Below are 18,950 nucleotides of genomic sequence, written 5' to 3'. Positions count from 1 at the left end.
TCCTGTTATATGGTAAACACATTTATTTATTGAAAAATAGAAAAAGCTAAAGGTTTTTTATTTCATAAAATCGTGGAATAGTGTTTAATTAAACTGAACTAACCCTGTCTTCACTCAAAATATGGTCACAAGACTTCTTAAGGAATTCTGAAACTCTTTCAACTAAACCAACAGCTTATCTGGGCTTGGGCTTTTGGATGATTTCAGACCTCCAAGCGCTCAGGGGCCCTGGATGACCTTTTTGATCCAGCGGGTGAGTTTGATGATGCGGGTGTAGACACCGTAGTAGTCGGGGCGCCCACAACCTTTGCCCCAGCTCACCACCCCGGCTAGGAACCAGCGACCGGTGGGCTCCTGACACACCAGGGGACCCCCAGAGTCCCCCTGGGCAAAACACAGAGACAGAAAGAGATTGGGGAAAACATGGGGAAGGGTAACAATAATAAGGTGTAATAATAATAATAATAATAATATATTAATATAATATTAATATTATTATTATTATATAATAATGTAACAATAACAATGTGTGTGTCCTACCTGGCAAGCATCCTTCTCTCCACTGCGGTACCCTGCGCAAAGCATTCTGGGTGTGATGAGGTGACCATAGGAGCGGACGCAGGACGCCTCACTGACCAGATGCACATCAACCATCTGAAGCACGTTATTGGCACTTCCTGGAAAAGGTCAGGTGTCAAATGGTCAATGCCATTTTTTAAATTAAGATTGTTAACATACTTGATCCTCCAGAGAAGTTATTGTGTAGAAAATATACTCAGTTAACTAAAATGCTATCGAATAAAAAGCTGTGCGTCACAAACCTCCTTCGCGCAGAGCCCCCCACCCGGTGACCCAGCAGAGCAGCCCGGGCTCCAGCTGGTGGGTGGGCGGCGGCAGGCAGGCGGGCCGTGCGTGCGCAGCCAGCAGGGCGGCGTCAGAACGCTCCAGCCGCAGCAGGGCCAGGTCGTGGTCGTGGGTGTCGTCATCATAGAAGGGGTGGAGGTGAATGCTGCGCACTCTGACCACCTCCTCAGTGGGGCTGCTGGGGCTCAGCAGCAGCTTTCCCAGATACACCGTCCACACCGAGGGGGAGTACAGGCTGCCAGGATAGTAGTAGTTAAAAGATCAAATAATGACATTTCTGGTCACTACGGGGAGCACGAGTGTATCAACACAAATCAACACGTGAAAAATGAGATAGTATGTTTTTCACGCTGCCTGTACCGGTCGTCGTAGAAACAGTGAGCGGCGGACACCACCCATTGGTCCGAGATCAGAGCCCCGCCACAGATGTGCTGACCTTTGATCTGCAGGGAGGCTTGCCATGGCCACTCCCCTTCCGAAGCATTGACCCCGCCCACGATACGGCTGGAGAACTGCCTGAGACCACAGTCTGCAACACACACACACACACACACACACACACACACACACACACACACACACACACACACACACACACACACACACACAGATCAAGAAATCCACACTGGTCCGTCCACCTTGTTACTTGATATCCATTTAAGGGCGATTAAGATAATTGATTGATATATTTATAATAAAAAAATTGTTAAATAAGTTGAAAATATATTATAATGTCTATATAATCCATTTGGTGCTCTCGCAGCGCCATGATATAATAAAAGTATCCGATCTATACTCAAATTCCCATGAAAGAGTGTAATATATTCAATAAGAGATATCCGCACTGACCAGTTGCACTGTAAGATTCTTATTTAGCCTCCATATGTTTCTCAAAGGTCTGAATGTAAGTTGTAACAAAATGACTGGTGCCAACTACAAAATAATAATAAAAAGAGAGAGCAGAAAGTTTGTCATAATCTCTATTTACTGTTGTGACAAGAATTTTGGCCCCTGAAAATTGGGTTAAGAGCAAAAGAAAGGTTGGACGGGATATAAGATGTTTAAATAAAATATATGTGTTCAAATGACCCAGTACTCAAGTTCTTCCTCTTTACTGTTCAGTGAAAGTAATGGATTGGGTCAGCACAGTATCATTCTATACTTAACGTTTAAGATTCATGGTATTAGCATCGGTAGTGTCCCTAACGCTCCTAAGGGGGGATGGGGCGTGGCGTTGATGAAACCTTGAGAATGGGGCCAAAAGGTGTGACTACATGCAGCAGGGAGGAGTCCAGCTCTGTGTGGAACTCACCGCACTGCTTCTCATCCGAGGCGTCGGGGCAGTCGGTGACAAAGTCGCACTCTGGGTTCGGCTTCTTCAGGCACGTTCCATCAGCACACACGTAGGTTATATCTGTACACAGCACGCCTTCACACAGCGTCACACATCAAACGGTTTTGTTTGTGGATCCTTCTGTTCCGCTCTGTCTAAATATGGTCAGTGTTTTTGTCTTTGTGTGTTGTCGGGTGTGTTACCCTTCGTGCAGTTCTCCTCATCCCTGGCGTCGAGGCAGTCTGGGTGTTGGTCACACACTTTGAAGTAGTCCACACACTGACTGTCCTCCGGGCACTGGTACTGGGCAATACACACTGACACACACACACACACACACACACACACACACACACACACACACACACACACACACACACACACACACACACACACACACACACACACACACACACACAGCTTGTGGGAAAGTCCAGGTCAGTGTCTGAACAGTAAGTTGTACTTGGCAGCATGTTGAAGTCATGGACATTATAAACATTTTACACGGAACATCTCTTGGCTGTCAAACTAGTAACATTCACTTCTGCCTTATTCGGTAATAAGGGTAATTCCTATTATTATTGTGATATTATTATAGTCAGTATTAATGTTTGTACTTACCACAGTTCCTCTCATCCAGTCCATTTGGACAGTCTTTGATGCCGTCACAGGCAGGAACACACTGACCGTTGGCGGTGCAGAGGAATTGACCAGGGCATGCTTTACACACACACACACACACACACATACACACATACACACATAGACACACACAGACACACACAGACCCACACACACACACACACACACACACACACACAATGAAAAATAACATAATCCAATCATAACCTTACCATCTCATTTCCAAAGCAAACTCACGCTCCGACAGATTGAAGAGGCTGTACTGCAGCTGAAGGCCCGGCCCGGTCAGTGACACCTCGGAAGTCATGACGATGGTGGTTGTCGTGGAGAGGATGAACAGACGTTCACTGTACGACTGTAGACCCCTGGTGCCACACAGCCTGACAACAACGGACGATTGCATAAGATATGATGATGTGATAAATGCGTATTTCATTTGACATGAGACTTTCCATGTAAAGTGTTTAACCCATTCAATGGACCCTGACCTCACAAGTTAAAAAATAATATGAAACTCAACAACCTGGAGGTCTAAACTGGAGCTTACCTGGAGCCCTGTTGACCTCTGTTGATCTACTTTAGGATCATACTTTCATTTTAATAATAATGATAAAAATAATGAAAGAGATAATAGGGATAATAGTAATAACAATAAAAAACTTAAATGGAAAAACTTCTACCCTGTGACCCCCCTACCTGCGGTTCTGCACGATCCACTGTCCCTGGGTGCAGGACTCCTGGTAGCTGGCTCTGCTCAGCTCGTAGCCCTCAAACTCCAGAGAGAGGCCAAACCCTGAACCAGGCATCTGGAGAAACATATGGATGGATGGACGGATGGACGGACGGATGGATGGATGGGCCGATGGTGGATGGATGGTGAATGGATGGAGGATGGACGGACGGACGGACGGTGGATGGATGGATGGATGGATGGACTTACAGTGAAAGTCCACGTGCAGTTGGTGGTGGGGGGGTAGTAGCTGGGGTAGAAGGGCGTCCTCAGAGTCCCCTGGAACCCAGATACTGGTTCCAGCTTCATAGTGGACTTACACTCTGTGATAGAAAGAAAGATAGAGGGGTGGTATGCCCCGCATGCTGACAGTACAGGTTAAAAAAGAAAAAACAGACAGACAGACAGACAGACTCACCCTGCCTCTCCCAGGCCTGTGCGGACAGGGTGAATGGGTCCTTGTAGTTGTAAAGTCCCTGTTTCCAGACGACCGTCATCCAGTTGCCCGAGGACACCACGCGCACCACGCGCTCGTGTCGGCTGCAGCCGTACACACTGGGAGAGAGGGAGCGGGGGAGCCAGGGATGAACAGAGGGAGGGAGCGAGGGAGTGAGGGAGCAAGGGAGCGAGGGATGGACAGAGGGAGGGAAGGCAGCGAGGACACCAATGAAGAGCGTCAAGCTAGGAAGAGGCCACACTTAGGTTTCAGCAAATTTTAGATCTTTTGATGATTTTAAAAGACCTTTATAAATGTTGGGTTCAGCTAAATTGAACAACACATATTGACTATGACACATTCAGGAGTCCGGGAGTAGTTCAAAACCAGTTCAAGAGAAATAATGATTGAAAATCCTCCTCTGAGGAATGATCTCGACATTGATGACGCCAAAACTGGAACTGAGAATAATATTTAGTCATTTTCATGTAATGCATTTTGCTCATTTGCTTTGTCCTTGCGATCATTCCATCGCCTTCTTCTCATGCACTTAGAGCTTCATGTTGCGTGTGACAGGAGCTCGGGCATGAAGCCATTCGGAATGAAAAAGATCCTTAATCCTCAAATCGTTCAACTCATATTCTCATGTGAACAGAGCTGTTTCGAACTGAAACAAGTTGCACTGATTGTTATTAAAAGTACATACAGTAGGTTCTGCAGTGACATTTTCTTGTGTCGGCTTCTCGGGAAACTGCGGTCACCAGGAAGCCAAAAGCCTATTTTGTTCTGAGCTATATCTCACTACTAAGTATCGGACAGCGCACATGCATTGGAAACCGGTGTACAAAAGCCATAATACTAGAGCACCGAGCCTCTTTGTGACTGTGGTTTGGGTTCTTAGGAGGCACCGGAAGCTCTCTCCTGCATCTCCACATATCATAATAAAGGCATAAATAAATGTAATAATCCAAACTGGGACTGACGAGGTGATGAGGTGCGCGTCAGAAGGGGTGAGTGAGTCGTAGGCCAGCAGCCGGTCCCGGCACTCCGGAAGCAGCCACTCCATGTGGAGCTCCAGCTGGGTGCCGGGCGGTGCCTGGAGGTGCCACAGGCAGGAGGAGCGCCGCGTGTCGGGGCCGCGGAGAGCCGCCGGGCCGCCGGAGACCACCCTCTGGTAGCGGTAACAGTCTGGGGGGATAAATAAGAAAGAGGAGATTCAGCCAGTCCCGTGTGCTGTCGGTGTAGAGTGATGGAAATGCAGTTCGATTGATTGGAGGCAAGATTGGAAAGAAAAGTTGCTTCAGTTCAGCGTGTTGGGTGATGCGTTCACAGGGTTTGAGAGCCATACAGAGCCATAAAGTATATGCAAATCTCCTCAGTTGATTTAGCTGTGAAAGTGTGTTTTTTAATCAGGGGTGCAAAGATACGGCCCCGCGGGGAAGATATAGCTCACAGAGGGGTCCAATAGGGCCTGTGGGATGATTAGAAAAAATTCATGTCATTGAATTGCCTTGATTCCAAGTGTACTGAATCCAGCTTTGACGCAGAGGCGCATGCAGATTCCATTTTTCCAGCAGAATCAGATTGAAAGAATTGGAGTCAAATTTAAAAATCAATATAAAAATATAAAGTGTGATACCAAACGAGGCCTTCAAAAGTTCTATTACTTTTGGATCGGTTTCTGTTGGGAGGTAAACAAACAACAGAAGAGTTAATGAAGCTACACACATCCTCCATCTGTTGTTAACAGTGTCTCATGTTTACATCAGAAAAATATGTACATATATTGACATTTATATACATATATATAAATGTAAATATATAAATATATATACACATACATATACAGAATATACCGTATATGTATGTTTTTATTTATATATATATTTACATTTATATATATATATATATATATATTTTTATAATGTTTATATATTGACACATATATATATATATATATATAGATAAAATGTATAATGTATATTGGGTTCCTTTTCTTGTCAGCTATCTCAAACTTAAAACTTAATTGCAGGTAAAAATAGAGATATGTGATTTGAAGTTTAAAATGTTCTCCCTAAAAGACTTCTCAGGTCAAGATGAGGACGATGGAGGTATGTCACAGTTGCTCCGTCCCCTCGCTCACCTGTGACATAGAGTGAGGAGATGTTGAGCAGGTAGCCGCTGTAGCCGGCTGACTCTGCCCCCGGCCACGCCCCGTAGCCCCCCAGTCCGTCCCGGAGGCTCCTCCTCAGCCGTAGCAGGGTGACGGCCTCGGCGTGGCTCTGCGGCACGGAGAGCAGCACCCAGAAGTGAGCCACCACGCTGCCCTCACTGCGGACGTTCAACAAGCTTCGTATCAGACACGGAAATGTACAGTGAAGTCAGCTTTGACCAAAAGAGAAGAGGGAGTGAGATAATAATGAGAACATCAGGTTGAACGTGTTCTGGAGCCTTCCACAACGCGGGCAACGTGGCGTGGCGGCTCACACCGTTTCACGCTGCTCAAAGCTTCGGTTGCATGGGTTTTTTATTTGAAAACACATTCATCTCACACTCTGAACTCTTTCGTTTTAGCTCCCGGTGCAGGTGCCATTGAATTCACAAGCTGCCAAAAAAACAATTTGGTCAACGTGAAACAACACGACAACAGTTTGCCCGAAGGGAGATGATGGGACACATTGAGCTCGGGAGCGGGGGACGACCCGCTCAGGATCACTTGAGATTTGTTCCAGGTTTGGTTAATGTGGTTTCAGAACAGGCTGTTTGTTTATCAGAGTTTTATGGCTGATAGGAGCCGAATTGTTGGAAAGAGGGATTCAAGCCTGATAGGAAAGGATTAATCTGCACCCTTTTTACATGACGTCTAAATAACAAAAGATATGATCTAATCGTTATTGGAAAACCGAAAACCACTGGGAGGTTTCCTGTAGTGGACAGAACCACACACACTGTGCTGCTTTGTGTGGAGTTGCTCTTTAAAGATACACTATATAAATCACATGTTTTGTCATTTCTTTCCAAAAAAGGGCCAACTCGATACCGAACCCGGCCTAGAAAATGTATTAGTCCCACACAGCCTTGTAAATTTCCCTGCTGTGGGACTGATAAAGGTTTATCCCTCTTTTATCTCTCTAGACGAGCGCATCAGTAAAACATGTATTTTTGGAAATCCACCATGAAACCAAACAGTCCAGGAGGTTATTTTTGAGAAGCCTTCCTTCTCCTTCCATTTCTTGTCCGCTCTGTTTTTTAAAAACGATTAAAAGAAACGAAAGATGAATCCAAATCCACGCACCTGAAAGCAAAGACAGTGGTGGAGTTGAGGTAGCGAGAAAGATCTGAGTCCTTGATTGTTCTGCTCAGCTGAGAAACGAGGGGGGGGGGGGGGGGTGCAGAGAGAGAGAGGGGGGGGGGGGGGGGGGGGCGAGGGAGACTTTTTAGATAGTGTACACACTTCATGTTTCAACTACATACTTATTCAGATTTCTATATTTAACATTTATTTACTGTATATATATATTTTATAGAGATATACCTGGTTAAAAAGTGCTTTATTAATAAAACATATTACTATAATTTATTAATGTTGTTATTGTTATATTGTTTTATTTTATTTTATTTTTTACATTTTAAATTATTAATTGTATTACCCCTAGTTGTACAAGTCATAAAAGTATCTGTGGTAGTCACATTTAGATTTTTCTCTTGTTGCCTCACTGTAAAATGGACGATACAGTAAGTTGTCCCAGTTATTAAAAGTACTCCAGTCTTTTGTCCTTGAAGTCATAATTTCGTGCGGTGCAGCTTCCTGTCTTTTCTATTACAGTAGTAGCCTCTCTGACCATGTCCTGCAGTCCTGCGGCCTCCGTCCGAAACCCCAGGCTGGAGTGGGAGGACAGGTCTGCGGAGAAGCCCCTGTTGAGGACGGACAGGGAGGCGGTGTACTGCTGCTGGACCCGGGGCTCCAGGACCCACACCCTGTACTCTGTCGCAGAGACACAGCACAAGCACTTCACTGCACGCCGTAGCAGAGCATGCACGGGACAAATCGGCTTTGAATCGATCGATCACAGAGACAGGGGGGGGGGGGTCTGTAATACCCACCCAGGAAGTACCACACCAGTGTGGCTCCTCCGGCTAGGACGAGGACGACCAGGATGATGAGTGAGATGAGGAAGGCCAGGGCTCTGCTTCTCCCTGCCGGGTGGGTCCCAGTGTGCGCGCTGGACCTTCCCTGTGGCCAACACATAAATAACCTCACAGTTACAATGACAATAACAATCTCACATTGTAACCCACTGAATTTTGCATCTCGGAAAAGAATATCAGGTCCTATCATGGAACTATCTAGACCAGTTGAACCTTATTACACCAACGTCCGTCACTGTCACACATTAGGCCACATTAGATAATATTTACTCTCTCGCCATATTTAATATATTATTATATAAAAAATATATATATTTCATATTTAATATTATTCAAAAATTCCAGACCTATACTATAGTTGAGGAAATCACAGTGAAACTAGTGACAAAGGCAAACATTTTGCATGACAAAGGGGAAGTGGGGAACATAATGGATGGACATTTGGAAAATGACACCAAACTGAGAGGAATATTAGTTTCTTTACATGAACTTTCTATTTGAGGAAATTCTGGAGAAATTTAGGACCCGGTGATCTCTCTCCTCCACCTATTAGTCTTACTGTACAACCTCTGAAAGGGAATTTCAGGAGAAAAATACACTTTGATTAAAACGGTTAATATTGTACTTGTAACGGTGCCAATGTCTTGTTTTAATAACAATGTCAATAATTACAATAATAATAAGAAGAAGAATAATACAATAAAACAATAAAATACTTGTATATAATTATATATAATATTACATATCTGTATAGGATTCTAATTATATAAAATGATGTGAAGAAAAATATAAAATCAGATGAATACTAATAATACTCAAGATTCAAAATTCAGATTCAAGATTCAAGATTTTTATTTGTCACATACATATACATACTTTCATACATATATGCAGTGAAATGTAATGCAACGCACCCGGTGATAGCACACAATATGTCCTAGGAAAAAAATAAAAGTAAAAAATTCCTTTCTAATAGACCGACTAACTGACTCCTAAAACGTAATACAGTAAGTTGCATACTTATAGAATAAGATAAAAATATATAGAATAAAATACAATAAAAACAAAATGAAATAAAATGGAACTGACCCCCTGGTTCGCTGCAGCAGCTGCGACCCCCATGTTCTGAGAGTGAGACTTTTTCGAGCCGTGCCCGAGCGCCATGCCGTGCCGCGTGCCCTGTTGTTCCTTGTCGGATTACTACATTATTACTCCATTATCCACGGAGGAGGAAATATCACATTATCCTGCCAGGATGGAGCGGTTTCAGACCTGAAAAGCCTTCATGTGTGTTTCCCACACAGAGGTCTGTGTTTATTTGTCAGTCCAAAGGTAGAAGCGGGTCAATTATTTCCCAAAGTCTGGATGCTGCTCTTGTTGGTTTGGATGATAAGGATAGCACTGGGATTAAAATACACCCAAATATCACTGACTAATGCGTTAAACCGGGCAGGTTCCGGGTTAGTCTTCTTACATCTCTCCTTCGGTTGCATCCTCCTTCTGAAAGACAGGTGGGGAACAGGTGGAGCGACACACCTAGCAACGCCCAGCAACGGGTAAATCCCCTGAGAATAAAGAACATTTACATAGATCTGTTTTCTCATTCCTCTGAGACGTTTTCAATGCAAACATCAGTCGCAGTGAGGACGAGCCTCCCAATTAAAAGGAATATTAAATAATAATAATAAAAAACCTTTATTTGTATCGCACCATCATACACAAGATGCAACTACCTCAAAATCATTTACATGAATAGAAGCCAGTCAGATGGTAATCCTAAAAAAGCTTACAAGCATGTCATGAACAAAAAAGTAAATCATTTCAGTTTTGGGTCATCAATCAAGAAGGATCAATAACATCAATGTCCGATAATGACTATCAATCATTATGTCTGTTGAATTAGTTGAGTTTGAGAACTGTCTCAAACGAATGCAATTCTCATATACTCACAACAGTTTGGGGCCCTATTCAATCGATTTAACACATGGTCTTAAACAGTCTCTGTACAACCAAGAGTAATATAATAAGTATTGCTATATTGGACTGCGACCATACTGTGGCCTGCAGGTCCTTGCATGTTTTCAGTGAGTAAAGCAACTTAATCTAAAGTAATTAAAATAACTTCATCTGTGTGTTAATTTGACGCTACCTTCCAGGGCTGACAGTATCAGAGTGTGGTTGAGGTCAGAGGTCATATTGTTGAATGAATGCCGGGGGTTACAGCACCCTAAACCATTAAAAAGAAGAAGATGAGGAAGGCACACACACACACACACACACACACACACACACACACACACACACACACACACACACACACACACACACACACACACACACACACACACACACACACACACACACACACTTCAAATGGTGGCCTTCATGCTTCATTGCAATGTAGGCACACATGCTTCAAAGAGAGCATTTTGTTATTTTTCATACACATTAGCGAGTAGGTAATTAAATGACATACTATGTGTTTGACTATGTGTGTCTTACAGCCATCATTTATGCCGTTGTGGATAATTTATAAAAAACAAAGAAGAACCAATTGAATCAATGCAGGATAGCTTTGTAAAACTTGCTGCTGGAACATTTATTGGAAGATTTCATGCAAATGTGTGTGAAAGGGGCAGGTAACATTGCACAACAGATTTCCACAAAGCACAAAACACGATGGAGGTCTCAACAGCATGTGCTCTGCAGAAAAATAAAATCTACTGGCAACCAACAGGAATTTCTGTAAAAACCGAAGCAAAACCATCACTACCACTTACATTAGATATGAATCGAAAGCTACTCGAAATTAATTATGACCTTTTTGTATTTCGAAGTGAATACGTCCTGATGCATTTAACAATTAAACATTCAACAAATTCCCTTAGACAGAAAACAACAACATGAAACATTCTGGACTGTCAGTGACTGATCGTTGATACAGCTGCTACTCCAAACAGTGTGATAGGAAAGTGGATCATGACAAAGGTGAAGAGTAATATTCAGCATTTAGCAAATACATAATTATCTTAAAAATGTTTCATGCATCTTTTGATTTTTATCCATCCATCCATCAATGATTATTACGGACAAAAAAATAATAATAATTAACAAAAAAATGCAAAAAAAAAAGGAGCAGATGAGCAGAAAACAACACAGAATTCTTGAGATCAACTAAATGAGCCCGAAGCCCCAACTGGGGGTTTCCAACTGGTTTTCAGTGCAGAGTATCTGCCACTGGCATATATCCCCAACTAGAGGTTGCAATGAAGGGGGAACCATCGACCAGATGATGTGGAAAGGACATTTGTGGGGAATTCTTCTCCAGACCAACCAAGTGGAATGGTGGCAGCAGGGGTGAAAATACAAACATCTTGGATTTAACTTCTACATCCTCCAAACTCTCTTGACTGACCTGCTCCGCTCCCTCGCTTTCCACACCTGAATCTGGGCTCCAGGACCCAGAGTGACGCAGTTCCCCAAGCATCTCAACCTGCTCATAGTCAGAGCAAACTTGAATTGACCCTCGGCTCAAAGCGTGGCCAAAAACGACGTCACTCAACATGTTTGCGGTCTCCTTTTCTTTTGTGCCGCCCCCTCCCTCCGGCTGCTTGCCATGGTGACCGTGGGCGGCCGTATCTGCATCCTCCACATCGTTAAAATGCTGCGGGCCAACCAGTCTGCAAACGCCTGAATCTGGGCTCTGAAGCCCAAAGCGGCAGTGGCCCTGCGGTTCCTCGACCCTTTCGTAGTCGGCGCACACCGGCATCGTCCCTGACCCTGCAACCTCCCCAGTCGAATGCACTTTAAATAGATCTATATCGCCCCAACTTCCTCCCTCCTCCGCTGTCTCCCCGTTTGGTCCCTCGCTTTCCCCCCTGTTGGGTCCATACGGGGAGTCCGCCGTACAGGGCTCCAGATTCCCCCCGGAGAGTGGGAGTACGGCTGGAGGGCAAAGTTGGGAGTAGCTGGGGTTGGAGTAGCTGCCGCTGGAGGCCTGGAGGCCGCCGTCCCGTCTCCTTTTCCCCGGCGGTGCGGCACAGGGCGCCCAGGAGCTGATGGAGTCCACGGTGTCTGTGACCTCCACCTGCGAGATGATGACGGGCTTCATCAGGGAGTGGAAGGACTCACTGGTAAACTGGAGGTTCAGTCATGTTGGGGAGGAAGGGGAGAAGGAGAAGGAGAGGTCATTGAAGCCACCCAGGAGGGGAAACAATGACACTTTTGGTACGTTGTGTTGTTGGTTTATCAACCTTTCAATTGAAACACCTGTCGGAGCTGAGCTGAAGAACGTTCCAGTCCCCAGTGAAGGCCACAAATTCCGATCTCATCTCATATCATCAGATCAACTCTTTTTTATCACATCACCTGTCGTCGTATCCAAGTTCACCCCTTTTTATCTTGTTTTACGTTATGTTATCTCGTCTCCATCTCTGTCCTTCTCCAAAGTGAGACAGGGATTACACGGATGTAAACCGTTCTTTCATGAAAATACGTTGAGAACGTACGGCCAACGGTAACATTTGCGAAGCTAACCTGGAAGTTTCCATCACGAAACAGGAACTTCTCCGGGTTCGGGAGCGGAGGACCTCGGACTTTCTTCACCATGTAAATCCTGGAGGTCGAAAAGAGGAGGACGAAAAGGAAGTTAAAAAAGAGCCGTCAGATCACAAGTCTGGATCCCAAGCATACCATGGGAAATCCCCCCCCCCCCCCTTACCAGGTGCGTCTGTCAGTCTTGCAGAGGACGATGGCCAGGGTGAGGGTGAAGAGCGCCCCGGCCACGGTGGCCAGCAGGGTGTCCCACTCCAAACCACCTCGACCATCTGTTCAATTAAAGTTACAGTCTCCTCATGCACTCTCTCTTACATTATCATGGGTTTTAGAGGAAAACAATGAGCTCAGACCAGGTTTCTTAAGTATCCGTTACCTGATGCTGACATTTAGCAATTATATTACCACTGATGTTATGAGTAGGCACCTGGTTGTTTTTCTTTGCCTATGGGAGACTCCCATGATGCAACGGGACTCCAGTCGCTCCAGGACGACTTGGACCACTTTTCGTCTGCCTGGACTCGGACCCGTGCCTCGTAGCGTTTGCCCTTGTCCAGCAGCTCTGGCCTCAGTTCCGTATCGCACAGCGGACGACAACTGACCGCAGGCATGATTTTACACTGCATCGAGTAAGAAATGGTGATATAGCAGCGTGCACCATTAACGGCGAACAACATTCCCTTTGTAAAGATTATTATTTAGTTGAACACCGTTTCGGAGATTTGATGTCATGTTAACATGGGGACTACGACACAAATTCCAGTTTTCCGAGTTCCCGTGGAAGGCAGCATGGCTCCTTGCTCTCTCTTCGCCTGGTACAAACTTGGAGCGCTTTCTAATCCACTGGGGGTGGGGGCAGTCAGAACATCCGCCTCCCCACCCCACCCGCACCCACGCCTGACCGACCATGGCCTTGTTCCTCACAACCGCACACTGGAAAGTATTGAGGATTTATTTAATTGCGGAAACATCGTGCTGTGTTGTGTTGGGTGCTGGATTCTGGTTTTAGCAGTATTAATAGTGATGATAAACTATTTTTGACTGTATGTTTTTTGTTTTTGTTTGAGACTTTTTTTCCTTGTGAATAGGAGAGAATAGAAGAGCTGCGATGAGCCCCGGATGTGGCGGGTGACATCATTGTATCTGGTGCTTGCTCTGTTGCTCTGCTCTGATAACACTTCCAAAGCGGTTTCATTGAAAAAAAATATATTTTCCTGGATTTGATGCAAACAAATGGCAAGAGTGAGGCTCAGGGCGCTTCATCGCAGAGAACATAAGTGACTCTTACTCCTTGACCATTGACTTGGACGTACAAACAGAAACACACACAGGCACTGGCGCACACACACACACCTGCCACGGCTGAGCTTCACGCCTCCACTCAAGATGGAATTTGTACTGATGGATTAGAATATTCTTTGGGACGCCGGGGGGCCAGGAGATGGTGGTGAAGTTGATGCGTGGCCTTCCAGGGGGATTCAACTTTACTGCAATATCACACACACACACACACACACACACACACACACACACACACACACACACACACACACACACACACACACACACACACACAAATACACTTATTTGACTGTCCAAGTGCCATCGTTCATTGCCACATTCTTGAGTTCATTCTGTTGCTCTTTAAAGTAGCAATAGACAACTTTTTATACTTTAATTCATCATTACAAAGTAAATACTGATTGCACAGAGCAATGGCGATAGAATAATGACGCCATCGCTGTTTGGATTGGTTCCCTATAAGCCTCCATATCACTATGCATTTAGACTGCCACCGGGTACCAACTCCTGGGAAAATGGTGGATTTACGGCAATACATCACAGGAAGTGGGTCAACCAATGAGCAGCCATTAGAGGAAATGGTAGATCATAAACTCTCGAATATAAAAATGACTCATTGAAATCGGACGAGAAATGTAAACGTTACAGTGCTTTTTATCCCCAAAAAAAGACTTTACACTAGCGTTGCCCGTCCAACATGGCAGTGACGTTGACATGTCATAAGCAACGGGCCGCAGCGGTCAGTGTGGCGTCTATGTATATACTGTATGTCAATGATGGCGCAAAAGAAATAAAAAATTTACTAAAATTGTGACAAGTTCAATTGACCTCTTCAGTGAACCCGTTTCTTCCTCCACCCTTATTTCCAAAGTGTTGTTGATCATTCCTCGCGGTGCTCTGAGGAAAACATAAAGCCGTCTGGTTGCCCTAGCACCAGTGGCGCAAAAGCTGTCTATTGCCCCTTTAAGGATCTGCTTTGGTTACTCACTGTGGTCGGCGAGCCTGAAGGTTACGTTGAGCACACTGTGCTCCAGAGGCTCACAGTGAACTCGAATGGACCATTCGTCATTGTTCCGAAATAACTGAAAAATATGATGAAGACTCAATAATGATAATTGGAACAGTGATCTGGTCATGGTAACCAGGATCATATCTTTGTCTGAAATACAGTATACATCTACTTGCACTTATTCCTGTGAGGAGGTTTTTTTTTTTTTATAACGTCTGATCTTACATAGGCATCGTCCTTGAAGAGCAGGGAGCATTCCCTCACAGCTGGTTGGGAGGAATCAAGGGGCTTCAGGTCGCAGGATTTGGAGTATTTCCTGAAGGAAAACAGCCGTTACTTTTATCTCACAGCTTTCACGCCTCAAAGTACTTTCATGACACTTTCTCGTGACACTCGTTCTACCAGGTGAAGCATGAAGAGCACTTTTACTTCAAAATAAATTGTACTTTCAGGCATTGCAAATCAATGAGCTGGAGTAAAAAGTCATGCATTTGTGTGGAAATTGTTGAGCAAAAGGGTACAGTCTCCCGAAAGTGAATTTTGCAAGTAAGCAGCAAATTCCTTATATTTGCACTTAGGGAAAGCCCTTGAGTTTAATTCCACCCCCGTGTCCGTCTTTTTGTACCTGGTTAGTTCTTGCAGTTGTTGCGACTTTAACCGGCGTGATTTGATCCTTTTGTTGGCGTAGAGGGTGCACAATGTGTCTCCGCTGAAGTCTGTGCGGTCAGAGAGCTTTGATGCGTTCCAGCTGCACGTGAGGCTGTTGTTGTAGTCACAGAGGCAAAAGATACCTGGGGAAGAAGGACCGAAGAAGACGGTGCATGACGGCTGCCTCGGACCGTTAACCGAAACCTTCAACAAACCTCAAAATCAAGGCCATCTATACTCTAAACACTCGCTTTTGAGAAATCATAGTTCTACCTTGACCACTTACCGTCCTGACTTGGTTGGATGTGTCCAGTGCAGATGTGGAGGAGGAGGAGGAGATGAGACACTCTATCGATCGCCCCCCCGGGCGTCGCCATGCCGCTGTGTGGGGGGGGTGAGCACGAGCAGCGATGGACTGCGTCGGCAAAGAGGGGACCCTGGTGGGCGGGTTGGCGAGAAGGTTGCCTAGAGGCGCGATTTGGAGACCAGCGGTTCGACGGGCCTGGTCCTCAACTCCGGGGTTGGATCCCAGCTCAATGATCACGCCCACCTCATGTCTCTCAGCTGCATCCAGGACACAAAAAAACAGATGTGATGTTAGATCAGTGGCAGAAAAATAAGAGGGTCAGGTGTGTCTCCCAGTTCCAGCTTTAAACCCAGGTGTGGTTTGACGCGCAGACTCACACTCCAGAACCTGGCCGAAACCCACCTGGCTGAAAGCCACCCGACATGTAGGTCAGGACATGTAGGTCAGGACATGTAGGTCCTGTACTCCTGTTCCCAAAGAGGGAAGGAGGTTGGTGGTTCTGCCTCACAGGAAGCTCTGCTCTTGTGCCTCCCACAGGTCGTCCACAGGACAGAGGGATTGTAGCAGTTCTTCATGACTAAAGAGTTGCATTGCAGGTTGAGAAGTTCAACTCCCCTTGCATTGCATTCTCTATTATGTGGAATAAACTTGGATCCGGTGCTGAGTTGAAGTCTCCTGGTAATATGGTAATTGAGCCAGAGAATTCTAGGAGTTTTGAAAAGATGTTGTGAAAGGAATTGGGGCCATAAATAATAGCTATGGTTCAGCAGTTTCCTAGAATTCATTTTATTATTATGTAGCGCCCTCCTGTGTCGGATATTGTTTTACTTTGATATGGGATGCTTTGATTGATCAATAAAGAAACGCCTCTTTTTTTTGAGTTGTATGATACAGAAAACGTCTGATGAACCCGTTTAGCTTTGAGTTTGAGGCGCTCGGATGCAGTGAGGACGGATGCCGTTCTCCTCATAATAACACCGTCTCTGACCGGGGTGTCTCTCATGGCGCTTTAAGAACTGAACCTCTCGCCGTCCTTCCGTGGTCAGGGATTCGAAGCCCCGTCTCGTCACGTTGCACATCTCTCCACCACGCCCTCAACAACCAACAAAAAAGCCTCCGACTGATCCACTCGTCCTACATTTCACATGTTACGCAGATCACAGGTTCCTCAGTCGCTTCAAATTCACTTCATGTTTTCTTTCGCCTGCATGTCTCACCACCAGCCAACAAAGTGTCACTACGTGAGTGAATTTGTATTGGGGCTATTTGGCATGCACTGAAACACCGTATGAAGAGCACAGTTTCGTTTTTGAGTTTTAAGTTCACTCCACTTTGAAGGTCACAAATAAGAGTATGAGTCACCACCCAAGTTGTGACCTCAGCCTTCCAGGAAACTCAGATTACAATCCCATGCATCGCAGCGTATTTTATTTATGGCGCCATTTCACAGAATTCCCAAAGAGTCAATAAAACCAACCAAAAAAGATAAAGGTAAAATGCATGCGCCTGCGGCCATTTTTTCCTGTGATAACTCATAAAGTCAAGTCAAGTCAAGTCACACTTTATTTATAGAGCACATTTCATACAAGGGCAACACAATGCACTTTACAAAGAAATACAAAAAAGAAAGAGAGAACATAGTTGTCAGCGGTCATTACAAAACAATGCCCCTGAAACAAAAACAACAATAAAAGCAACAACAAATACAACAATAAAAGCAACAACAAAAACAACAATAAAAGCAACAACAAAGACAACAATAAAAGCAACAACAAAAACAACAATAAAAGCAACAACAAATACAACAATAAAAGCAACAACAAATACAACAATAAAAGCGACCCCATCCACAGTGGCAGCAACAGCAACAGAGACAGAAAACAACAACAGCAGCAACAACAGCCACAGAAACAACAACGGCAGCAGCAACATCGACACCAGCAGCAACAACAGCAAAACGACATTTAAAACAACAGCAGCAACCCACACGCAAAGACCTCACCGGAACCGGATGTGGTAGCTCATACCGGAACCAGGAAAAGTCACTCAGGTTAGATTTGGTTAAGTCCAGGTGTAAAGTTAAGTTAAGGTATAAGGTAAGCAAGGCTTAAGTTTAGGAGCAACGACAACACCAGTTACATTTACATTTACATTTAGTCATTTAGCAGACGCTTTTATCCAAAGCGACTTACAAGGGAGAATAACATTCAAGCTACATTGCGACAGAGATTAGTGTAACAACAACATTCGTGTAACAATAAATACTGCTCGGTGGTGCTAAGTAGTTGTAGGTTAGGACAGGAGGTACTCACTGAAGAGCTGGGTCTTCAAGTGCTTCTTAAAGACAGAGAGGGAGGTCCCCGCTCTGGTCATTTTTGGCAGCTTGTTCCACCAACGTGGAACTACAAATGAGAATAGCCTGGATTGCCGTGGCTGTATGGCCGGCAGAGCCAGGCGACGCTCATATGACGAGCGCAGCATCCGGGTGGCAACATGTGCTCTTACAAGAGCAGTTAAGGTATAAGGTTAGGGGCACCAACAACAGCACCAGCAGCAACGCCAACACCAGCAGCGGCAATACCAGCAGTAACAGTAGCAGCAACAGCAACAGTGCACAAGTGAACACGTCACCAGAACCGGAAGTGGTAGCTCTCATCGGAATCAGAAATATCCTCATCTGTATTATGTCAACAGTGTGTACCATGTCATCTCAACGAAGTAACGCACAGCTAAGACGTCACCGGAACCGGAAGTGGCAGCCCTCACCGGAAACGGAAATTTCAACTGTGTGCACCATCTCATCTTAATCCAGTCATGGCCTTTAATTAGCGTCCCTAAGTTATGGGTCAAGTTTTTCATCAGACCTCAGGAGGGAGATCCTTTTGACTCTCTCTCTCTCCGAAAACACATCCTTCTTATGATCCTCTCACTGTAATATCACAACAGAAACAACAACAACAGCAACAGAAATAGCAG

At 44.9% G+C, this 18,950-nt stretch overlaps 1 protein-coding gene and 1 pseudogene across 2 annotated transcripts in view; both read right to left on the bottom strand.

The window, feature by feature from the left end:
- Positions 1-219: 219 nt before the first annotated feature.
- tmprss6 (transmembrane serine protease 6) lies at positions 220-16,398 on the bottom strand (the record flags this gene model as incomplete). Its single annotated transcript, XM_079998887.1, has 25 exons — positions 220-384; positions 541-673; positions 818-1,099; positions 1,225-1,393; positions 2,177-2,293; positions 2,401-2,514; positions 2,819-2,917; positions 3,077-3,219; positions 3,536-3,645; positions 3,780-3,892; positions 3,988-4,124; positions 4,989-5,193; positions 5,645-5,686; positions 6,149-6,336; positions 7,301-7,368; positions 7,848-7,990; positions 8,110-8,239; positions 11,570-12,292; positions 12,691-12,769; positions 12,875-12,980; positions 13,136-13,328; positions 15,245-15,335; positions 15,645-15,810; positions 16,070-16,231; positions 16,377-16,398. The coding sequence occupies 25 exons, from the start codon at positions 16,396-16,398 to the stop codon at positions 220-222; spliced, it is 3,900 nt and encodes a 1,299-aa protein (XP_079855013.1).
- LOC307229015 (3-mercaptopyruvate sulfurtransferase-like) overlaps positions 16,188-18,950 on the bottom strand; it is a 12,347-nt pseudogene continuing 9,584 nt past the window's right edge. The window contains exon 4 of the transcript in view: positions 16,188-16,231. The product of the transcript in view is annotated as a 3-mercaptopyruvate sulfurtransferase-like (transcript). The remainder of the gene's footprint in view (positions 16,232-18,950) is intronic.

Source organism: Zeus faber (genome assembly GCF_960531495.2).
Source record: "Zeus faber genome assembly, chromosome: 4".
NCBI lineage: Eukaryota > Metazoa > Chordata > Actinopteri > Zeiformes > Zeidae > Zeus > Zeus faber.
Note: the sequence above shows the minus strand (reverse complement) of the source record. Positions and strands in the feature narration are given on the sequence as shown.